At 51.7% G+C, this 23335-nt stretch overlaps 1 protein-coding gene across 1 annotated transcript in view; it reads left to right on the plus strand.

The window, feature by feature from the left end:
• The first annotated feature begins 9600 nt into the window (after positions 1 to 9600).
• Positions 9601 to 23335, plus strand: part of ELOVL6 (ELOVL fatty acid elongase 6) — a 65272-nt gene continuing 51537 nt past the window's right edge. The window contains exon 1 of the mRNA XM_088524025.1: positions 9601 to 9704. Within this exon, the coding sequence (XP_088380151.1) occupies positions 9616 to 9704 (89 nt within the window). The 5' untranslated portion in view covers positions 9601 to 9615. The remainder of the gene's footprint in view (positions 9705 to 23335) is intronic.

Raw genomic sequence — 23335 nt, forward strand, 5'->3', positions numbered from 1 at the left:
CTTCCATGGAGCCAAATCCTGAGTAAAAACCTACTGCAGGAATTCTGCATCCTAATCCAGATGTGCCCCTTATTAGCAGACGAGCTCTGTTGCCCAGCTGCAGCTGCACCTGGTGCTTCCCAGGGCGAGGTGTCCCTCAGCAGAGCGCGTTTCCCCGCGCTCCCCGGCCTGCAGTGCACAAACGCGTCGCGCAGGCAGAGCGCCCTGCTCCCTGCGCTCCTCTCGGTGCCGAGGAGCCGTCCCCATGTGGAGGGAACCACCTCGCAAGCACGGAGCGATGCCCTGAGGAGCCTGAAGGGCTCTGCAGAGCCAGCCTGCGGCCTCAGGCACTCAGCGCTTCTCCTGTGACTTGCAGTAGCCACCCCATGGGGGCTCGGCGCGGTTACGGACATGCCCGTCCGCCCGGCCTCGGGCCGGTGCTCACCCGGAGCTGTCCCAGTGGGAGGCTCCAGCAGAGGGCACAGGCAGCCAGCAGAAGCTGGGAGCCGCGAGCAGCAGGAGCAGCGGAGGATGCTGCCCTCAGCCGTGTCCTGAGATCATCTCTGGTTATCCCTGGGAAGATGCTTCCAGAAGAGGCCCCGTGTCTCCCTGGGTGGCAGGAGCAAGGAAACCCCGCTTTGCTCCGGGGAGAGGCTGCTCGCGCAGCCACGGTGCTGCTTGTGTGCAGACTTGGTGTGATCTCTCTCTGGTAGCCTTCCCTGAGGTTACGGCTGAGAGCTACCCTTTCTTCCCACTCACATGATACTTTATAGAGTGGCAAGTGAGCTGAGGTGATGGGAAATTCAGCTTATGACTGAGAGGGTTGGGTGCTTTAACTTTTTTCTTTTTTAAAACTTGTAGTAACCTGGGGGCTGCCTGGTAACCCATCTGCCTCAATGATTACTGTTCTCACACTGCAAGAAACAGAAAAACTATCAGCTTCAGCTTGTAAGATGATGGCTTTTTTAAGGCATTTGTGTCTAGTCCATCACTGAGCCCAATGGAAATGACAGGGCACAGAGACCTTCCTTCTCTGGCCTGTCTAGCTAAGGCTCTCCAGCACGCACCAGGATGGCCCTGCTCCGTTTCCCCTCACATTGCTTGTGTAGTATCTTAAGGGGCTTGAGGCACAGACCAAGGGCTTCCCTCCCTTTGGGTCATTTTGTGAAGGGAAGATGATAAATGCCCTTCACAGAGGTACAAGTCCCAGGAAACGCCCTCCTTGTGCACAGGAAATCATACAGAGACATTTTCTGTGCAGGGCTTCCCAGTGCTCATTTCAGCTCTCCCCAGTCAGGGCTGTGCTTCTGACATAATTGAAAGCACTCTTGAGTTTTCTGTTTGTCTCAGAGGATCATCATGGTAAGTGCAGTCATTATGTTATATGACTTATTAGTAATTCACACCTAGCTACAGTGCTGCGGCATCTGGATCTTTCTTCACTGATGACCACAAATAACAGACAAGGGTTTATACTGTTAACAGTATAAATATGACACATTTCAAAATTGTGGGCAGTATTTGTAGCACATATGTAGTGTAATAATTAGGCTTTGTACATGAAATAACACTTTCCTTTTGAGTATCTTCAAACTTTTAACACCCAATAATGAATTTAGCCTTGCTAAATCCCCAGTATTGGCAGTGTTGCTGATTTTGCTTTTCAGGGAAAAATTGAAGCAGAGATACTAAAGTCACTTGTCAGAAGTCTCTTGGAAACTGTGGCTAAATGGGTCAACGAATGCCAGGTCTGCGGTGTTACCATAAACTGTGCGTTTGTGCTTCCGCTTCTGGAGCCTGAGTGAAGTCCAGCAAATATCCTGCTGGGTTCAGAAAGTAGCATTAGGCTCCTTTGGCTTGTAGAGCTCACGCCGTGAGTTTCTGGTGGCAGAAGTTATGCTGCATGAAGCAAGTGATAAAAGTCATAGTCCCCGTTTACTGCGTGTTATTTCCAGTAGGCGAGGAGCTCAGATGGGAGATACTTTGATTCAGTGTCCTCTCCTGTGGAAGCCAATGAAGAGCTGTAGCTATAAGTGTAAAGCATCTTCCTTTGGTCAGAGCCTCAGGGTGCTCCATGGTCATGTTCATTCAGCAGTCATAGATGCATGCCAGAAACCTCCTCGGCCGTCTGTGGATTGTCCTGGAAAGGGGAGAAGGAAATAACTGGATAAGTAAGTATGGGAACTAGGGCAGTGGCAGATTTCTTTGTCTTCCTGTGGCAAGATAATTCATTTTCTTGGAAAGACTGCAGCTGGTAAAATACTGGGAAAACAAACAAACAAAACTCAACATACATATTGACAGATTTTGTCACTCTTTTTTTTTGTATTCAGTCTTACTTAAACAGGTATATTTGTATCCTATGTTAGGCCCAGGAAACAACTTACAGCTGCAGTCCTGGTGCTAGAACTGCTCTTCATCCCCTCCACGAGCCAGACCTGGCCCACCAGGCAGCCAATGCAATTCACTACCCGAGCTGTTCACTCACTCTGTGCTTTTCTTTCCTTTATTTTTTTTACCTCCTGAGGTGACTTCCCCACCAGCGGAATCAGCTCAGTGAGGGGTCAGGAGAGTCCAGAGGTGGGGAGGCCAACGCAGGGCAGAGCCAACGGGAGAGCAGGGAGCAGAAACTCCCCTCTGGGGCAGCAGGGTGGCTCTGCCCTCCACCCAGGCAGTCCTCGCCTGCCGGTGTGGCAATTGGTGGAGCGCAGAGAGCAGGATGACCTGCTGTTTTGGAACACTCCCCAAATAGCATTCATCCTTCAGACTACTAGTAACCTCCACAAGAGTCATTCCCGTGACTCCTCGGCTAGAGTGTAAACAGCCTTTGATCCACAGGTTGCCCAAATGGTGGTGTCTCCTTCCGCAAGAGGTGTTTTAGGTTGTATCCTCAGGACTGGCTGGGTTTAGGGCCGCCACTGCTGGAGTGAAGCAGGATGCTAGAGGACATCTCAAATGGCACTGCGAGGCACCCATGTCTCTGAACATGAGTTGATCCTTAGACGACTAGTGATGAATCTGTCTGGAGGATGGGTGACATTACTATGTTTGGGTAAAAGAGGTATAGCCCCGCCACCGCCTTCCCCATGCTTCTGAAACAGTAACGTGCTCACTACACAACTGGAAACAAAATCTTGCTCTTGATCCTGCTGACTTGCTACAGCAATCCTTTCAGTTTCATCCCCATTTTAATTTGTTCTTCTCCCTTTATGTCTTGACCATGGTGTTAACATGAACCTTGTTCATGCCAATAGAAAGGACTTCTGAGGCTAAAAAATACTTGTGTCATCTGGAAGATTCTCAAAGATATTTTTAAAAAACAAAGGTGACTTTAAAAACAGTTTCTCTAAAACTTTGTGCAACTGGTTTCCTGTATAACTATTCTTCTGTACAACTTTTTTTTCCTTGTAGTCTAAAGTACACATAACTCTTAAATTGAAAAATAAAGTCCTCTTATAAACCCTTTTTTTTTTGCCACAGATTCCAGATAGTACAAAGCAACTGACTTTTCTACACAGAGCTAAAGGTTTTAAAGGAGGTGACTATAAAGACGGGCCCAGTTTTTTGTACCCCCTTCATCAGTGAGTGCAGTATCAGCTCAACTGATGAAACAAAAGAACAGGGAAAAAGCTTAGCAATCACTTCCCATTTTCATTTTTGAAGCAGCAGCTTTGGCATCACTTTTTTGGTAAATCCCTCAAATGGGCTGTAATCAGTGTTTGTGTGGTTAAATGTGACATTGTCATGCTGAAGAGTGAGGCTTCGTTTTCCCCTTTGCAATCAGTGAGCCTTTGTACATACCTGGGCAATCTCGTCAGTGCCACGCGCAACTGCTGACTGAAATCCTGCCCTTCATCTTCATAGTTTCTACATGGGCTTTGCCTAGTGCGTCTGCATTTAACTTAATAATCAATAGTAGTATGAATGTAATAGTTTAGTCATAATTAACAGGAATTAATCCTGTTGTTGCTTTCCTGACGGGGGATTCCAAGTGGTGACTCTCGTCTCCTAATGGGCAGCGAGTGGGATAGAGGCATTTTCCAAACACTGGCACCAGCTCCGCTGCCTCAGACAGCGAGCACTGCACCAAATCCCGTTGCTGCCGAGCTCAGCAGGGCCATCCCGCCTGGGACGGCGCCAGACCTGTGCTGCGATCGGGATCTGCATCCATGAGAGCTGCCGTAGCTGGTATAGAGTCTGCGGGGCATTTGGCAATCGCGCTATTGCGTTGCAGCCTTTTGGGCAGGGGAGTGAACTGATTTGCTGAGGAGAGAGAGCAGGATCAGCCACGCTGGCTCTGGAAGCAGCCAAACCTGCAGAGAGCGGGAGCGAGTGGAGAGTCCAGGCCTGCGTGGCTCCGCTTGCCTAATCGCGGCTGGCAGGCAGGCTCTGTGCTAAAGGCTCCAAATGCAAGGGGAAGGACCTCGCCACGACCTTGCAGAAGGGCCAGTATCTCTCTGCGTGGCCACCTCCGTCTAGGTACCTGTCGGCTTTCTGGGCATTTTCGAAGATTATGGAATATGCAGAAACAGGCTTTCAAGAAAGTCAAAGACTGGAAGAAGTACGGGGAGAAAGTGTTGCACACACACTTGTCACTATCTTTGTATCTCTTCCCACTCGTCACTCAGAATACACACCTATGCACCCATAAATATGCACATACAATAAGAGCATTAATCACATGAAGCATTGTATTCAGCTTATTATCAGTCTATTCCCAGCACCAGCCACCATAACAGGTGACTTTTAGCCCAGTCTCTACCACGGGCTTTCAGCCTAACTTCCCTGTGCAGCCTGAGCTGCTTCAGTAAAGGGAGCTCTGGTTTGAACGTCTGTCCTTTCACTTCTCTGTCTCACCTTCTTCCCTTAAAGATAGACTATTTTCGTTGCCTCCTAGCAATGAAAATCCATTTATTTTCTCTAAAATATACTGATATTATCAGATCCAAGATTCTAGAGAAGAAAAGCTGTTAGTGTTGTCCTCTTACCTGTTTGTAGGCATGAAACGTTCCACAAAACTGCAGATATATTTGCAGATAATGTCAAACAAAAAATTGGTACCTTTTGCATCTGCATGCTATCTGGGAGATGCTTGGGACTGCTACTAGTCTGTGGAAGAAGGGGACATTTGATTTTGTGAGGTCTGTGAGGGAGACCCTGCTCTTGGGCTGCGCTTTATGTGCAAGACCTCACGTGTGTTGCAACCGCAAAAGATTTGCCACAACACTGTGGCCCAGTGCTTTAGTGCAAGCTGAAAAGGACTCATGCTTACCATGGCTGTGAGGAAAGTTTTGACAGCAGGGACTCAGGTGAAGTGACAACAGTATAATCGCCCCACTGACAGGCGTGACGCGCTTTGATCTGCCCAGGCGGAGGCAGAGCAGCGAGAGCCAGGAGGGCAGGCATGGGTCTGGGCTGCCCTCGCGCTGCTGCTCCGCTCCTGCGGCAGTTTGCGCCTGCCTGTCCCCTTATCTGCTGCATGTGAGCCATCTTAAAAGTATTGCAACGAGTTTAGGTGCCCCCGGCTTCAGAGCACACAGGTGTTACTAAGCGAGTGATCATGCAAGACTATGCCCTAGTTCACTATTGGAGCAGAGTGCAATAAGAGTATGTTGAGATATGGGTGATTCCGTGCATCTGGAAGATGGCACAATCATTTTGCTTTGCATCTCTTTATGACACTTTCAAGTCTGATTAGCACTCAGTGATTTACTACGAGCCAGTACTTTCCTGGTGAAACAATTTGCCCAGAGGATTTGCATGGGCTTTTCTCCGCATCCGTCCAAGCAGCTTCCCAGCCATCCGTGCCCGAGTGCAGCACAGGCTTACCTGATCTGCTGGCCTGGCTTGACAGAGCTTGATCATAACCATTCCTTGGCCATTTCTCTTTATGCCCTGGGACAGGCTGAAACTTTTTGTTGGGGCCCATCAGGAGCAGCAGTGGTCCCAGAGAGGCTTCTTTTATTCATTTCTGATTCCAGCTACCACTACCTTACCCAAGGGCACCATCTGATTCCTTCTAGCTTATGGGGTACAGAGGAAACTCCAGTTTTCCATGGCTTCCATTCTTTGCATGTGGCTTTATTCTCAGGCAAAATTGCAGACAGAGATAAAATCTTTCAATACATTAATTGATACAGCTAAAAAAAACAGCTTTCAAATACACATACCTCCTTCAGGTTTTAGTTTGCATTAGTAACTGATGTTATGTTTAAGTCACGATGTCGTCTCCTTGTCACTCACTATGCCTTATGCTGACTTGTTAGCAATGGAGCTCCTCATTGTGCAGCAGCTGCTAGGAGTTGAGCCGGGATTGAGCTATACATCACCACAACAAACAATTCAAAATTACTCCTTACAGTAATAAACACTGAAGGTTCTTGTAGTAAATTAGCACTGTCGCAGAGAGGAAAAAGTGTTTGCTTAATAACAGGAATGATAATGGTAAGGTGCCCAGGCTGATTAGACCGTTCTTTGTAAATCCTGAATTAAGCTGCTTGTATTATTCAACCAAAAGGTTTTTGGTAAAATAGAAATGACATTAATGTCTAACTGGTATAAAATGTAGCATTTAGCTGGCATGTATGCTATAAAGTCTTAGGCAACATATTTAATATGTAGAATAGAAAAGAATGCTTAATAACTACCCACTTACCACAGGAAACAAGGATCCCATAGAAAAAAAATACATAAATATGCACTTGAATGTGCATAGAAAGATTGATTAAGATTGTATTCCTTGTCTTTTGACAAGGAATTTGGAACCCTGGAAGGAATTTGGAACCCTATTCTTTCGCAATCCTATTCTTCTGCCCACACCCTTTCTTGGAAAAGGTATTTACAACTTTCACTTCATGTTAGCAGTGTTCTGTGAGAACACAGCTGAGAATTAAGTTACTTTTTAACGGTTACATAAACCATTACACAAACCCCTTAGAGTAGACAATGGTATTTTTGTTTATTGTTCTTGAATACAGTCGATATAAGCAACTACCAGTGTATAAGCAGGGCCTGCCGGCCTCACAGGGCCACGGAGATCTTACACACTCTTCCAGCACCCCTGTAGATTTTGTAAAAGAGCGGGCGCTTACGTATAACCTTCCAGCTAGCCATGTGGCAGGGGGGATTCTCGGCTGCTCCTGTGGGCTAGGATAGCAATGGAAGAAGGATTCGTTGCAGATTGTTTAACCTCTGCAAAAGTCCTGTGGGTTCTGTAAAATCTAGAGAAGTTCCCGTTGTGTTTTTAAGGCACATAGGAATCCCCGTAGAGTTTAGCATTTTGAGACTGTCCCTGCATTTCCTGAAACTATTGCAGCTGATCGTCAGGTCCTGCTGAGGCTTTCACTGCTGCACAATGCCCTGCACGGTTGCTCTAGGCCGAGCTCTGAACGCGGGTCCCAGGGGGGTTATCTCCAGGGGGAAATCCTACAGTAGCTGTTAACATCCTTGGGATGCCTGCGGCAGCCCGAGCCTAGAGGAGTCCTTGCCATAGCATTTCATCACCTTCCGCTTAATCCTGTGCACCCTGCCAGCTCTGGCATGGTCCTTAGGAAGTATGCAGTGCAAGGCAGCAGGTATCCCAAACCCTCCGGCTGTTCTGACGCTTCAGAGTTTTTTGTCCATCAAGTGCCTTCCGGAAACCTTCGCATACTGAGCATTTTTTTCTTAGCACCTTTCTTCTTTTGCGGGGGAGCCCAAACCATAAATTACAACCCATTCATGAAATGGGATAGGCCATTAGGCCACCCAAGTTTTTAATGTAAAATAGATTGAGGTTGCAAAAAAAAGGATATTGGGAAATCTTTCCAAAAACATAAGATTTCTAGTATCTTGAATTCATTTGGTGTAGTAACTTATGGGGAATAGCCCTCGCTGTTAACATGCAAGTATATATTTCCTTGTAAGCAAATACAAGAGCCTGTATGTAGCTTGGTTTAATCAAAAGGCGGGGGGGGGGGGGGCAAAAAAAAAGTAGAAGCATGGCAGTGTTTATGTCTAAGAGAAAAGGAAATATGTTTGATTGAAGAGTTATTGGACAGTGTTTTGCAAAAGGCCAAAATGGAGTTTCCAATCCTTTGGACCTGTTCATCAAGATAGCCCACGTGGTTATATGAGGTGGTTTATAAGCTTGCTAAGAGAAGGGCTGCTATCTCTCTGCATCAGCTATAAGATGGGAAAAAATTCACTTCCATGCCGTCCATGGAATTGAATTTACAGAATACATTAATAATGTCTCAGTACTGGGGTCCAGATTTGCTTCTTTAGAGGTCATCCTCAGCATTCGGCACCTGCCATGCACTGGCGCGCATTATGTCCCGGGCAACTTCTCCGCGGAAGATACCCGCAGGCAGGATGGCCCTGGAGGAGGCGCTGCCTCGGCGTGTGCACAGGCACGGGGAGCACGGGCAGCGCACGCTGCATACAGGGCGCCCCTTGACAATGCTGGGCAATCCCACGTGGCGCCGCTGGCCTGTGGCGTGGGCAGCCGCGACACCTCCCGCACACCACGCTCCTCCTGCCCGCTCCGGCCCCGGGGAGCCCCCGTGCAGGCTGTGCCGACTGTGCTCCCTTCTGAGGAAGGGCCTGGAGCACCTGGAGCTGTTGAGGTGTCCGGGAACAGTAGCAATAAATAATTGAGAGCTGCCTCGCAGTTGCAGCGTGAGCAGTGGGATCCTGCGTGTTTTGCTTGAAACCCCGGTCAGGTGAGCACCTCACGTGCTGCCCGAGTCGCGGGAATGCCACTGAGACGGCAGCGTGTGAGCGCCACGGACTTGGAAGACAAGATTACCGTGTGCCATAGCTGGGGGCAGAGCTAGCAAGGCGACGGTGCCCCAGACCGGATGTCCGACATGGTGTGCAGGGCACCCCGTGCTGTCCCCAGGCCCGCAGGGCCTGCACACGGCTCTGGGTGCACCGGGGGCCTGGCAGGCACCGGTGGCGGGCTGCTCTGAGAGGCAGCTCAGCAGCAGCCCCTCACCCTCATGAGCCAGGCAGGTGGCACGCGGGGATGGCGGGGACACGGCAGGTGCATGCTGGAGTTAGATGCCAAAAGGGACTGGGCCGGGTTGGTTGGGGGCCGAGGGGTTCATGCATTGCTTGTCCAGCCCCACATGGTGCTTGTGGTCGGGGTGCCGGGGAGCAGGCAGCCGTGGTGCAAGGTGCCCAGCGCGGGGGAGGGCGGTGCTGGGGACAGGAGCTGCCAGGCAGAGGTGTCCCCATGTCGGCTGTCCCCGGTGCAGGCCGGCGTCCCCGCTGCGGGGTGTCCCCGTGTCAGGGTGTCCCCGGTGCGGGCCGGTGTCCCCGCGCCACCGCGGCGCGGCGCGGCGCGGCGAGGCGAGGCGAGGCGAGGCGAGCGGGGCTGAGCTTCGCCGCGCCGCGCCGCGCCGCGGGGACGGGCACTAAGACCGCGCCGCCTCCATTTCCTCTGAGGGTGGATGCAGAAGAGGAGGAGACCTCGAGGCACGGGAGGAGAAGGCGAGCGGGCCAGGGAGCTATGCCAGAGCGGGGCTACCGCTGAGGCGCGCAGGGCGAGCGGAGGGCGCTCGGGCGCGCAGGGACGAGGCGGGCAGGTCGCAGGCAGCGCGGAGGCGCAGGCAGCCATCCCCCCCGCCCCCCCCCCCCGCGGAGGCCGGTCCAATGAACATGTCAGTGTTGACTTTGCAAGAATACGAATTCGAGAAGCAGTTCAACGAGAATGAAGCCATCCAGTGGATGCAGGAGAACTGGTGAGTGCGCGAGCCCGCGGCGGCTCGGGCGGCGCCCGCGCCGCTCCGCGCCTCTCCGCGCCGCTCCGCATCGCGCGCGGCCGCTGAGCCCATCCGGGGCCGCGCTGCGCGCCCGCCGAGGCGCTGCCCGCGCCGGGGGCGCGCGGGACCCTCCGCGCCCTTCCCGTCTCCTTGCGCGGCGCCGCGCACGTGCCTGGCGCTGCCCCGGCCCTTCCTCCCGCTCCCCTCCTCCTCCTCCTGCCGCTGCCCCCAGCCTCTCCGGCCGCCCCGCGCCGCCCGCGGCCGAGCGGACAAGTTGTGGCCGTGTCTGTGTATGTGTGAAACGGAGCCCCGCGCCCCCGCCTGCCCCCCGAGCCCGCGGAAACTTCATTTGCAGCCGTGCAGCGATTAACTTGGCGGGCTGGGGGTGCCGGGCTCGGCGCTGCTGCCGCTCTCTTGCTCGGGCACACACAGACACATGCACACACACAGACGCATGCACACACACACACACACACACATTCAATGCACACGTGCACACACATACATATGCGCGCACTCACACACACATGCACACACACATACGCACACGTGCACACACACACATGCATGCGCACACACACACACATGCATGTGCACATACATAGACACACACACACATGCACACACACACACACACACCTCTGCGTGGCCTGGCCTGGCCAGGTTCAGCCCGGCCGCAGGCAGCACCTCCTCTGCCCTCCCACCCCACCTGTTGGGCCCGTGCTCTCCACGCTGCAGGCAGGGAGCCACTCTCTGCCACACCTGGCGCCCGGCAGCCCGACATCCTCCTCTCTCCTTCACCTTCTCCTGCTGCCCCTGCCTCGCTCCCTGCGGCCGCCGTGCTCAGCCCCCATGCCCACCTTTGCCCCACACTCTGCTCCTGCAGTCTCGCTCCCTAGTTGTGTCCATGACGCCTCTCACCTTGGTGGCCCCTCTGGGGGCCCATGTTGTATCTGTGCCCCCTTGTGAGGACCTCCCCATCACCCAACACCCTGCCTGTGCTGATGGCAGGGCAGGAGTGGCTGAGGGCTAGATCTTTGGTGAGTAAGTTGGCAAAGCTCAGCAAGCCCTTCCTGGTGTCCAGCAGGGACTCGCTAAGCTCCTCCAGTGACTCCTCTGCATGTTTTGAGGGCAGTACTATTAACATGACCATTTAGGTGTTGGTATGGCTCCGCTCTCCTCAAGTCAAGCTCATTAGCCCTTGAAGGATGCTCTGTGTGGCTCTCGTCTCAGTAGCAGTGAGACCACATAAATATTCTTGGGCTGGGAGTGTTGGATGTTTCCCATTTTGTTCATGTTCCAGAAGAAAATTGGCATCAGAATAGGACAAACCAGTAAAAGAGGATGGAGGGGGTGGTATCTGGGAATATATATTAACCAAATAACCCGTGAGAGACGCAGCGTGGAGAAATGAGCTAAGGACATGATGAGGACCCAGGACTCCTGTGCCCTCCCTGCAGCTCTGCTGTGCTTCGTGGTGTGACCTTGAGGAGAGTTACATAACCTCTTGCAGGCCTCAGTTTCCCCAGCAGAGAGACTGTGTGGGGGTAGCAATGCTGAAATAGGGTGCCCTAATGGCGCAGGTAACATGTGGAGTGCGCCCTCAAGGTGCCAGGTGCTGTCTCAGTGCTAAGTAGCACTGTTGGCATCTCCCTCCCTCTCTCGTTTGCTACAGACGTTAGCCTGCTCGGGCTCCAGCAACATGAGGCTCCCACTTCCTGGCTTCAGAGGAGGGGACCCACAATTTGGCGCTTTCACTGTGCAGCTAAAGAGTCCGAATGACGTGTGTGAACACACTTTCCCTCTAGCGGCATCTGCTTCAAGGGGCCAGATGAGCAAATGCATTCAATTCCCAGGAGGGCAGAGGGGAAGAGCAATCTGCTCAAGGCCCAAGACGCTTTTCTGAAGTGAGAGGAGGTTGTGCCCCGCGTACCCTGTCATAGCAGGCTTCTCTTGAAAGTGGAGATCTGCCCAAGTTTCAGGTTAAATTGAGGTTTTTTTTATTATGAGGGAGGGAATTAACTTACTTCATGAAACACTTCCTCTTTCCGGAGTGTGAGCGTTTGGGACTGCTTAGCCAGTAAAATTCAGCAGCCACAGGCTGTGCAGGAATGCCTTGCTGTTTCATATCAGGATTATAACAGCAAATTTGTCTGCCTAGTCATCAGTGGCAGTAAGTGCCTCCTTGGCGTTGTAGGCATAACCTTAAAGTAAACATCATTAACGTAAGAGTGACCTCAGATGAGGTTGTTAAACAGTGTGTTGTAGGGATAAACATGGTTGCTCATTCTTTTTGACAGGAAGATGGAGTAGGTAGTATTGCTTCAAAAAAATGTCTGTAATAGTCATTTAAATTGGGATGCAACATGTCATCCTAACATGAAGGTAAGCAAATTGTATAGGTGTGGCGTTTGTTATTTTGCTTCCATCTCAGAAATATTTCTTGATACCTTACAAGGCCAAAAAGAAGTCGGAAGAATATCGAGTAGGATCAAGTGGCTCTAAGGAACTGACCCTGTCTTTGGGACTTTGAGTAGTGTCTTTAGAGCCTGGCTTTCAGATGAAAGCAGAGCCCGGTTTCATGCAGGACACGAATCCCTTTGGTACCCTCTGCCTTTGGGGCTGATTCGAGCAGCGGCCGGCCCTTTTAATCATAGCTGCTTTGCCCTCAGGCTGGTGAAGCTCGACAGCAGAGTCCATGGGTAGCCTGGCCGGCGGGCGGCCCTGTCACTGAACTGGGGACTTCAGTTCCATGCGGGCCTGCACTGCTGCCCCGCTGCCCCGGGCACCGTGCCCACGGGCTCAGTGACTGTCCTGCGCACTCAGGACAGGCGCATGAGGGCCGTGAGCTGGCCAACTGGGAGCTGAGCTGGAACGAGGTGCGGGGCCCCCCACCTGCCTCCGAAAGCCTTTGGAGGCTTTGAGGTGGCACCAGCAGAGCCTGGCAGGGAGCGGGAGCGGTAGCAGTGGGTGAGCTCCCCTTGTTCCGCCTCACATGTTCCCACCTCTCTTTAGGAAGGCCCCTGTCCTGCAGGGGCGTCATGAGGGGGCCCAGCGCGTGGTGCTGGGCAGAGCCTGCAGCCTTGGCACCAAGGAAAGGGATAGGCTGTTCCTGGGCGCCTAAGGGCCGGGAGGGTCTGTGCTTCCCTGGGCGCTGGGCTCCGTGCTCGTCCCTTGGGTGCTGCATCCCCCAGGCTGGTTCCCTCTCATGGAGAAAAGAGTGAAAGCCAGAGGGTACGGTGGCAAAGGCAGTGAGGCGGCATGCTGGTCCTGAGGCTCCGGAGCTGCTGGACAAGTGCTTGGAGGAGCCTAAGGAACGTGTATCTCCGCTCACTGTCCTGAAGCCCCTTGCACTTCACGTTGTGGCAAGGGCTGTTAATATTTAAGCAGAGTGCTCCCAGAGAGCTGCCTTTTGAAAGAGCAGATGCTGAACTGCTCTGATCTTACCACGCTTGGGTTGGGGGAGTTGTGATTTCAGTCAGATCGGGGCTAAGTCAAACATTAAAATGATTGCGTAAAATGATTTACAAGCTCAAAGTCCCGGCAGCACCTCTTCCTAAACTTTTGAAAGAGAGGAGAGGGATGTAATAAATAATCTGCAGATGACTTCTGTTTGCTTATTATTTATTTATTTCAGCTCAATTGCTGCCTGAAGAATTGCCGCCCTAGTCCTTTATTTGCAGTGAGCAAGCAAGCTGTTGTTATTTTGCAGAAACCCCCCGCTCGGTCACATACGCGGCAGAAAGGAGCCCGGAGCTGAGGTGCGCCCGGAGCCGTAGGGCTGGTTTGCAGCCGCCATGGGCGAGCGGTCGGGAAAGCCGAAGCGCCGTGGCCGTTGGAGGCGCCGCGGCCGGCATTGCTGCAGCGCGCCAGGTCTCTGTGACAGCGGTTCCTCTTATAATTGCCTGGCCAATAATAATTATCTTCAGATGTCTGCTGACGAGGGGCTCGCCAATGGGGAGCCAGGAGGCCTGTGCTGACTGCGCCGGGATTATCTGGGCGAGGTGACGTCACGCGGGGTTTGCCGAAAATCACACACAAAGTTTTGCTGCGCGGCGGCGCCGACTGCGGCAGGGCCGCCGGGCCGGGCCTGGCTGCCCGCGCGGCCGCTCGGCCTGGCCTGGCTTGGCCTGGCCTCCTCCGGGCAGCTCTGGGCAGCTCGCTTCCCAGGAGCGCCGCAGCCGACGCGCTTAACCCTCGCGAGCCTGGAGCCGCTCTCGCGGGTAACCGCAGGGGCAGCAGCAGCCGCCTGAGTAAGACGTTCAAATAGAATCGATTATTCCGCAAAGCTGCTTTGCAGGGGGTTGCAGAATATGCCGGCTTTGGCCAATGAACTTTCCTAACGAACAAAGCACTGTGTAAGTCATTCAGACTTTTCTTTAAAGGGCGCTGGTACTTCACATGTGACTTCAAAAATACCTTTACAAACCTCCCCCCATCCAGTATAAATGTTTTTGTGTTTTAAAAGCATTGTAATACAGTAAGTTATTTTTAACCTTTTGCTGCATGAAACTTTTATGTGGTTAAAAAACAGAAAGTGCAGCTGACTGAGAGAAATTTATTCTCTGATGCATTTTTTTTCCAGTCAAAACTGAAAATAAGTTTAGGAGAGCAGAAAATCAACTAATCCGTGCTTGCCTTTTAATAATTCACATAAGCGCCCTTGCTCTGGGCAGGGCTGTCTCCTAGTTGTGCAGCAAGCTTCTCTCATGACTTGAGCTCCTCATCTCATGTAAAAGATGAGAAGAAGGAGTGTCGGTGCCACATCCCTGCGGGCACACATGTATGGAAACCAAAACTGGATGCAATTCACCTCTGTGCTCCCTGCGCTCCTGCTGCCGGCCTGGGAAGGGTGGGGAGCGGGCGCTGCAGCCGCCCTGCCCTCTCCGTGTCCCGCAGCAAGGACAGCAGGGCAGGGGCCTGCGGCTTGCTCTCTGCCACAGAGACGCCCTTTATAGGAGCAGCTGCGGTGAGGCTGAGAATCCAGTTCCAGATTTTAAAATCCTGCCCACCTTCTCAGCGATTCCAGGATGCCCAGCAGCTTTTTGCTGCTTGTTTGTGTGAACCGGCCGGCAAGGCGGCCGCTCCAGCTCCCCAAGGCCTCTCTGTGCCGAGCGCAGGGCCGAGCGCGGCCTTGGCACAGCAGAAGGGATAGCAGCGGCTCTGCCTTCCTGCGGCCCGCAGGCCTTTCGGAGTGAAAGGCCCGTTTGCTGCAGAGTCACAGAGCTTTGGCTCCCTGAAAATCCAAGTATGGAGCCCCAAGGAAGAATAGCACATGCTATTGCAGAGTTATGGTGACCAGATATTTTCTATCGCTGTGTGTGTGCTTGGGGCGAAAAAAAAAAAAAAGACACAAAAATGTCATCCTAGAGGTGGCATCCTAAAGATAAACATGTCAGTGTCTTCTGCATTGAGCCTCCCACTGAAACATAGGCATTGGCCTTTTGCTCACCCCATCCCCAGAGTTTGAACACATCTCTCATCATGTTGCTTCATTAATTTTTAAGCCTCTGAGAGTGAAGAGCTCTCTTATTTTGTCTGTGAAGCACCACGTGCTTGTGAGGATAATAAACTTGCAGGAAGGGCCATCAGAAATTCATTTAGGAGCCAGCCCGTCATTTGTGAAAGCAAATATGGACATTTAGGAGCAGCTTCTTTAGATTCGGGATGTAGGATACCACATCACCTTGGCGGTTTTGAAAATGAAGCAGCGCCCCTGCCAGGTCCTTCCTCCAGACTGCCCTAGAGATGCAGCAGGGCAGGCTGGAAGTGCTGAGCGGCAGCGGCCTCGGGGGCGACACGGGTTGTGCCTTGGTGGCATTTTGGTCTGCCCGCCCGTCAGCGTCGTGACACCGCGGGGCTGGCGCAGGGCTCTAGGGGTGGAGGGGCTTGCTGGTCTGTAGCGGTGTCCGCGCTCAGTCTCTTCCGGTGACAGTGCAGGCGGGCCTGAAGTCTCCTTCTGCGGTGCAGGTGAACAGGGTGTGCACCGAGCGCTCTGCGCCGAGCGCCACTGCGAAGGTGGCTTCTGCACGGCAGGAGCAAAGCAGTCGATGTGAGCACCCTCGAGCTGCTGTTAGCAGATTTGTCCTTACATTATGCATGCGGCTCGACTCTTCCTGCTGCTGCCACAGTGTTCCGTTCACGAGGCTCAATTTTTAATCATACCTTGATGATGTCCCACTGTCACTGAGGTTGGTGTTTTTCCTCCTGTTGGTTTTTATGAGAGTGAGGGAGTCCATGGGCGCGTGTTAATTAACCCTTGGCAACCCAACGTCTTTAAAAACACATCTGTATGAAGAGTGAGTAAAATCGATATGGGGGGCAGCTCCTGTGTTCCTCTGCTTCCTCTAGCTGCCCCAGGGCATCTCTCCTGTAATGCCAAGGGCAGCCCCATAGGCAGGCTGCAGAGACTTGTTGAAGCACATTGCTGCAGTGGCCTGCGCGCTGGGGGTTGCTGGCTTACCGTTACGGGGCTCCAGGTACGCAGGAGATTGCCCAGGGTCACTCACTGTGTGATTAGGGGTCTCGGGGGCTCTCTTTGCTACCGTAGCTGTCAAGCTGGCCTTCTCCCTCGACGAAAACACTACAAGTTCTCCTGTGCTCCTTACAAAAGCCTGCCCACACTCTGACTGTCCTCTGCAGGGAGGGATCTGGACAGCCTTTGGGTTTGCGTTGCATTTGAAATCAACTCTTCTCCATAGCTATCTTGAGTGGTGCGAGGTTGCAAGTTGACCATGAGGCAGCAGTGTGCCCTCGTGGCCAAGAAGGCCAGTGGGATCCTGGGGTGCATTAAGAGCAGCTTCTCCAGCAGGTCGAGGGAGGTGATCCTGCCCCTCTACTCAGCCCTGGTGAGGCCACATCTGGAGTATTGTGTCCAGTTCTGGGCTCCACAGTACAAGAGGGATGTGGAGCTGCTGGAGAGAGTCCAGCGCAGGGCTACAAGGATCATCAGGGGCCTGGAACATCTGCCCTATGAGGAGAGGCTGAGGGAGCTGGGCCTGTTCAGCCTGGAGAAGAGAAGGCTGAGGGGGGATCTGATCAGTGTCTATAAGTACCTCAAGGGAGGCAGTGAGGAGGATGGTGCTGGCCACCGACAGAACTAGAGGAAACACCTGGAAACTGAAGCACCAAAAGTTCTGCATGAACTTAAGGAAAAGCTTCTTAACAGTGAGGGTGCCAGAGCACTGGAACAGGCTGCCCAGAGAGGTTGTGGAGTCTCCTTCCCTGGAGATCTTCAAAACCCGCTTGGACGCAGTCCTGTGCCACGTGCTCTAGGTGACCCTGCGTGTGCAGGGGGGTTGGACTGGATGATCTCTAGAGGTCCCTTCCAACCTTAAGCATTCTGTGATTCTATGATTCTATGAATATAAGGGTGTGTGTACTTCTTCCTCCTATTATGTTGTTGCATGGTCTCTGCCCCCTAATCAAGACTCTACTCCAAGCTCCTTTCAGCAGACTTTGATCTGCTGGCCCTTGAAGTCAAAAGTGGGGGAAAGGAATAGACACGCTGTGCTCTGTTTTAATGACTGAGTTATTACTGGCAGGCTCATCCGCCTTGTGAGTTAGGGGCCCAGGGAGATGGGACAAACTAATGGCAAACACAGACCCTCCCTGCATAAAGACATTGTCAGTATGCAGGAGGGAGCAGAGCTGGGGGCCCTTGTTTTGCTCTGGGGGTAAATTTTGTTAGTGTTTATGGAGCTTTCCGTGGCTTTGAGGAGAGTTTTGTAGTACAAGGTCCACTAGGACTGCTCGGGCAAGAAAACATAGGGCATTTCTTTGAAAGCTTCATCAGGAGAACATGTAGATCCATTTTTTGATGTAAATGAGCAGAGGTTAGAATACTATTATTTTTTCAATATAAATTAGCACTGGTTAAAATGTAAAGCAAACTTTTTACTGTACCAACAGGCAAGCTGTTTGTGTAAGCACGTTGCCCATACGCTGCCACCTGCTCCTGGTACTCTTTTTTTTCCTTGCGTTTATTCTCTGTGCGCGCGGTGCCTAGCACAAGAGCCCCCTGTTTGAGCTGCTTCCCAGAAAGGCTGTCGCGCTGCTCACGCAGCTCTGGTCCCCTGCGTCTGGGTTTGCTGGGGCCTCACGAGGCCGGCGGGGGCCCACGGCACTGCACACCTTGTGCGGCAAGGCGAGCCTCGCTGCAGCCTCTGAGGGCTCTGTGATGCTCACGAGCTTCGCGCATGGCCCAGCAGCAAGGTGGAAGGGCTCCAAAAGCAGCACGACCTCTGCCTGGCCAGGGAGGGGGCTCGGATCCACGTGGAGCAGGCGTGCTGCGGAGCGATGACCCGCTGCACAGAGCGCTGACCTTCGGCAGAGGTGGCATCCAGCCTGGCGACTGCGAGTGAATGTTTCACCCGTGGCCAGTGGCCCCGGTGTCCTGGCTCCGGGTGAGCTCTGGGCGCTCGCGCGAGGCATCGGTCACTCCGGAGCAATGCCCCGGTAGCACGGCTTCTGCAGGAATGAGGGGCCCTCGGCTTCTCTCAAAGTCGCTCTTTGTGCCCCAATTCCATAGTCGTAAAAGAGGAAAAAAAATCATTTTTGGGGGGTGTTCAAAGGTTTTATTTCTCCATTTCATAAAGGTGAAAAGCTGAACCCTGAGATGGTAAAAAAACCCATAAGTAATTATATTAAAAGAAGGCAAAAAACAAAATGGTTTTGTGTTAATGCTATGCGGCTTTATTCTTTTACTAGCATTGAAGAATACTTTGTTCTTGGCAGGAATGGGGGGCAAATTTTGCTTTTCTTCTTGATTGTGGTAACTGAGGAGCAAGAAAGCTGCTCTAATATCAGAGGGAAGGCAGTTTATTGTTGATACCATGGGATTAAACTACAGAAGTCCAGACCATTCTTAATTGCAAATTTATGTCATCTTCAAATAGTCCTGTAAGTCCTCAGGCTATTCAACATCTTCTGATGATAACTTTTAAATAGGAATTTTAAAATTTGTTGCTAATTAACTTCAGCATATGAAGCCTGCAAATTGAGTGAAAACTCCTTGGACATCATCCATGATCATGAGCTCCTCAAATTGAACGCATTGATTTTGCTATCTGTTACCCTAGGACATAAAGCTTATGCTTGGTCAAGAACATTATTAAGGACAAATGTCTGCCCTGTATGTCTTGAGCCATCAGCAGTATAAATAAACCTAAAAAGCCCAACCCCAGGGACTGCCAATTGCCATTTTAAGAGGAAGAAACAGAGGGCCAAGTTCATCTCAGTAAAGACATCAGGACGATGCTATTGAGGAGTCTCATCCTCTGGCTCATAGTGCATTTTTTTTTCCTTTCTTTTAATTTATGACCCTTAAGAGGTACTTAAGATGACTGTAAAATCCCCTAAGTATAAACGAAAGCAGGATGCCAAAGTTGTTGCACTGTCCCATTCAGATAGTGGTTTATTTAACAACTCTTTACAAAGTCTGGCTTCATTCTCATGTGTGTTTCCTTTTAGCTTTAATTGGGAATTTTCCCTGTAGGTCTCCTATTTCCTCTAATATCCTCGCAGTGCACAACTCCGGTAACTCTTAATGGGAATTTGTGGTTTCAAACATACAGCCTGTTCAGACAGCTGAAAACCTTGTGTTTTTTTCTCCTCTTTTTGTTCTGTAAGTAGAGGCTGGCAACCTAACTGCTTTTCCAGATTTTTCAGGTCACAATGGAGAAAGGTGTTTGTTTTTCTTAGCTGAAAGTTCTGATTTTTAGCTGAAAGCACCTTAGATTTAAATTCATTCCTTGCAGTTCCACAAGCAAACTCGATGGCTGGCACAGAGCAGTCGGTGCCGTTCCGTACCCCGCGCCGTTCGCTGCTCTTGGGTCGCAGCCCCTTTCCCACGGCTCCTGCTCACCGGCCCGGCCCCTCGAGGACCGTGCAGACGCTGCCGGCTGCGGCGCCCCAGGGCCCGCCAAACACGTGGGCGACGTCGCGGCGTCTGCTGCGCGGGGACGCGTGGAGCGGGGCTGCCCATTAGCGTGCACGGCTTTGCTTGCAGACCCCTGCTGCAGCAGGGTGTTTAAGAGGCAGAAGTGGTTAGAGAGGTGTAAGTGCTTTGAGGAGCCTATTTTATTTTCACTGGTTGGAGAGGGCATTGCCCTGCTGTGCTTTTTTTTTCATGAAATACTGTCATTGATCACTGTCTGAGATAAGATGCTGACCTATATCAACCTTTGATCTGACTTCATTGCTCCTGTGTACTTAAATAACCCGCATGTGCTTCAATATCACATGCCTGATAAAGAAAATACTACTTTTGGTGCCAGTCACACCATAGCTGTCTGGTAGTGACGTTCCTTTTGCAATAGGGCCGTGTACACAGACCTGTGGTTTATTCTGCTAAATTGTTATTTGCTGTTTAAGGACTCTGTAAACACTGTAAGCTGAAATTCGTTGTTTTTAAACCCTATTTGGGCTGGCAGTTATACTGAAATCATTAACTTTTGCTGAAAATGCCCATCTATTCCGTGCACTGCCGCCCTCCTTGGTGCCTGGGTCAGGCAGGCAAACGCAAGGCTTGGGGTGGAGGAGCGCAGGGTGGCTGCACAGGTCGTTGCCTTCACACTCTCCATTTCAAAGACGGGGTAGTGTGAGGGGTTCCTGTGTGAGCACCTGCAGCAGGGCTGTCACAAGGCCGCCATACCCAGGGCGATGGCTGTGCTGGGAAATGAAGGAAATTGGCTTCCTGACATCTGGGACGTTTTGGAAATCTGGCCTGGAGTGGGAGAGCTTGTCCTTGTGCAATGAGATATCCCTGGACAACGCGACGCGAGGGCTGCGCAGGGACCTCTGAGGCGCGTGCCGATCCTGCCTGGGCTTTGCAGCCTCCCTGCCCGGCCCTGGCGCCTCCGCGCCCTGAGCACCTGCAGGCCCCACCGTGGCCTTTGTCTCTAAGGGTCTCAATTGCCTCAGCCTAAAATATTATCTGCATTTTTTTTTCCTTTTATTGCCCTTTGCCCCGTCCTATTTCCCCTTCTGTCTTCTTCCCACTGAGGAGGCACCATCCCAACAGTGCTGGTGTGAGAGCCTGCCCAAAGCAGCACGTGCAGGGACAACCAGCTGGGCCTGTGGCAGTGCTGGCCTCCCGCCGTGGGCAGCCCCTGTGCCGTCCCCAGGTGAACGTGGAAGCGGCGCGTTAGGGCAATCCCGCGGGCACTGCGCGTGGCTGGAGCTGCTCGGGCCCTTCGTTCCAGAACGGGGCCATCCCAAGCGGCGTTACACACAGGGCCCTCAGCAACGTGCGTGCCAAGTGGAACGCCGGCCTGGTGGCTCCCGACTAGCGATTAAGCTGTGCAGAGCTGGGCCCACCTGCATTTTATGCCAAAAGAGATGGGAAAATAAAAATACATGATGATGTGCCGATAGTGGGATCCCTCTCCACTGTCCACAATTAATATGTATTTTTTAAGCTTATCGTATTTTATCTTAAGCTTAAGATTTCTTCAAATTGAACACCCTGAGCCTGCAAAACTTGTAAACCGATATTAGACAAAATACTAGGGGAGATTTAAAAGTGATTTGTAGCATTTGATACATTGCACTGTGTCCTTATGTTTGTATGTAAAGAAAAATGCTAGTTTGTGCCTTTCACCGGCTCATGCCATATCGCTGCACCTCTCCTTTCACCGTCACTTTCCAACGCCTAGCTGGAGAAATCCGAATGAATATCTATGGTAAAACTGGCTTCAATATATGAGATATAAGTCCTCAACTCGTATCTGTTTGTTAAATATAATACAGCTTCCAGTGCTGTGATAATACACATATTTGGAAATAGTCATTCCTATGAATGGAATAATTGGAAAGGTTCTAGAAGAATATGGAGAGAAAAGATACTGTGCGTCTACCTTCAGGAAAAACACATACCAAGTTGATAAAATGGGCAGTCCAGACATCAGGCAGAAAAAGCAAGATTAAGAGTTAATGCAGCATTTTACTGTGTGCTGAAGGAACAGAGCTCTTCCTTGTGCTTTTTGAAGTAACTTGTCCCTGATGGAGAGGAAAAATGGGCCAGGATAAGAAAAAGGATCTGTTACTGTCTGTCCCGTGTCAACATTAAGCACTAAATCACAGGCTGGTCCTCCCACTTACCAAACCCTCTGCTTGCCTCAGCAGTGCCCATGGCTTCACTGCTGGGCTGTCATGAAACATCTTTCCCAATGAGACAGGAGCAGCTGCAGGGTAGACATGTAAAGTGCGTAAGATATTTGGGGTGGTCCTCTGGTTTATCTAGATAAACTATGGTAAGGTTGCATCAACTTAAACTGCACATTTAATTGAGGGAGGCTCCTGAGGCCTTTCTTTTGATAGACCACAAGTATTTGGCCTGCACTTTCCTTTTACGATTATGTTCCAGTCTTTCCTCTTCATAGGCCCCATCCTGACGACCTTGTTAGTTATGGTCTGGCAAGAGTAGATACAGGCCCATTAAGATAGATCATGTTATGGCTCTTTACAGGGAACGTTAATTTGGCTTCAGACATCTTTAACTCATTTGCCTTGTTTAAATTTTCAAGAATGAGTCGTGATTCAATTTCAAGTAGCTCTCGTGTCTCAAGCTGCCTATCTCCTGTGTCAGGAGCCGGGTATCTGGAAGCAGCCATGCATGTCCCATCCGTGGGATTTCTATGGAGAATCGCTGTATTTCAGCATCGTTTTTGTCTTTGCTAAGGTCCAGGCTCCTTCCCTTACAGCTCTATCCCACAGTTGCATTCCTGGCGAGTTAGATACTTTTAGGACAGCAGCCGTATAAAGCAGTATCTCTATCAGCAGGAGGGAAGCCTGGAAAGCCTGGACTTCCAGCGTTGTGAGAACCTCCCAGTGCACATACAGTGGGCTGAAGCACAGCAGGGATCAGCTCAGTCCCATGGTGTTTTTACTGGGCTACTGGATTCAATTCAGCTCCTTAGCAGCACACTGCACCCATGCAGTCAGAGAGGTTTTTGCCCAGCTGGGTGAGCAGGGATGAATACCCTGTTGCACCAAAGCTCCAGGCTGTGGAGCAATCCAACATCCTTCCCCAGCTGAGTCTTGCAGCTGCTCTGAGCATGTCCTGCTACCTAGTTCCCAGACTATCCTGCTTTTCCCAGTGTGCCCAGAGTGGGTAAGATGCCCACGTAGGGAGCGACAGACTTCCAAGGACCTTTGCTGATAAAAGCTGCACCCGGGCTGGCCAGGCCAGCGGGAGCCTGGCTTGTGCCTTGCATGAGAACAGCAGGGAAATGTGCGAGTGCGTGAGGGGGCCCTGGCCTCACACGCAGCTCTGGTGCAGACGAGGCTGCGTGCGCTGCTGCCGTCCGGATAAGCAGGCATCCCGCCGGCTTCCCGCCCAAGTGCTGGTGAGGGTGAGAGGAGGGGCAGTAAGTGAAGGACAGGGGATGGAGTAAACGGTGATGCATGGAGGAGCGCTAGGAAGCCATGACGGAAAGGGCTGGTTTCCCAGGGACATTGCCTAGAACTGGCTCATGTGTCATCGACGCTGTGCAAATGCCCTTCCTGCAGAGCAGTGCTCTTTCTCAAGTCTTTCCCAAGGCTGAGGCCACTTAGATGGGAGCGCTGCTGCAGGCTGCATCCTCCCACACGCCGAAGTGATGGCCGCA

Source organism: Tinamus guttatus, unplaced genomic scaffold, assembly GCF_059628265.1.
Source record: "Tinamus guttatus ecotype Peru unplaced genomic scaffold, ASM5962826v1 Tinamus_guttatus_pri_ptg000202l, whole genome shotgun sequence".
Lineage (NCBI taxonomy): Eukaryota > Metazoa > Chordata > Aves > Tinamiformes > Tinamidae > Tinamus > Tinamus guttatus.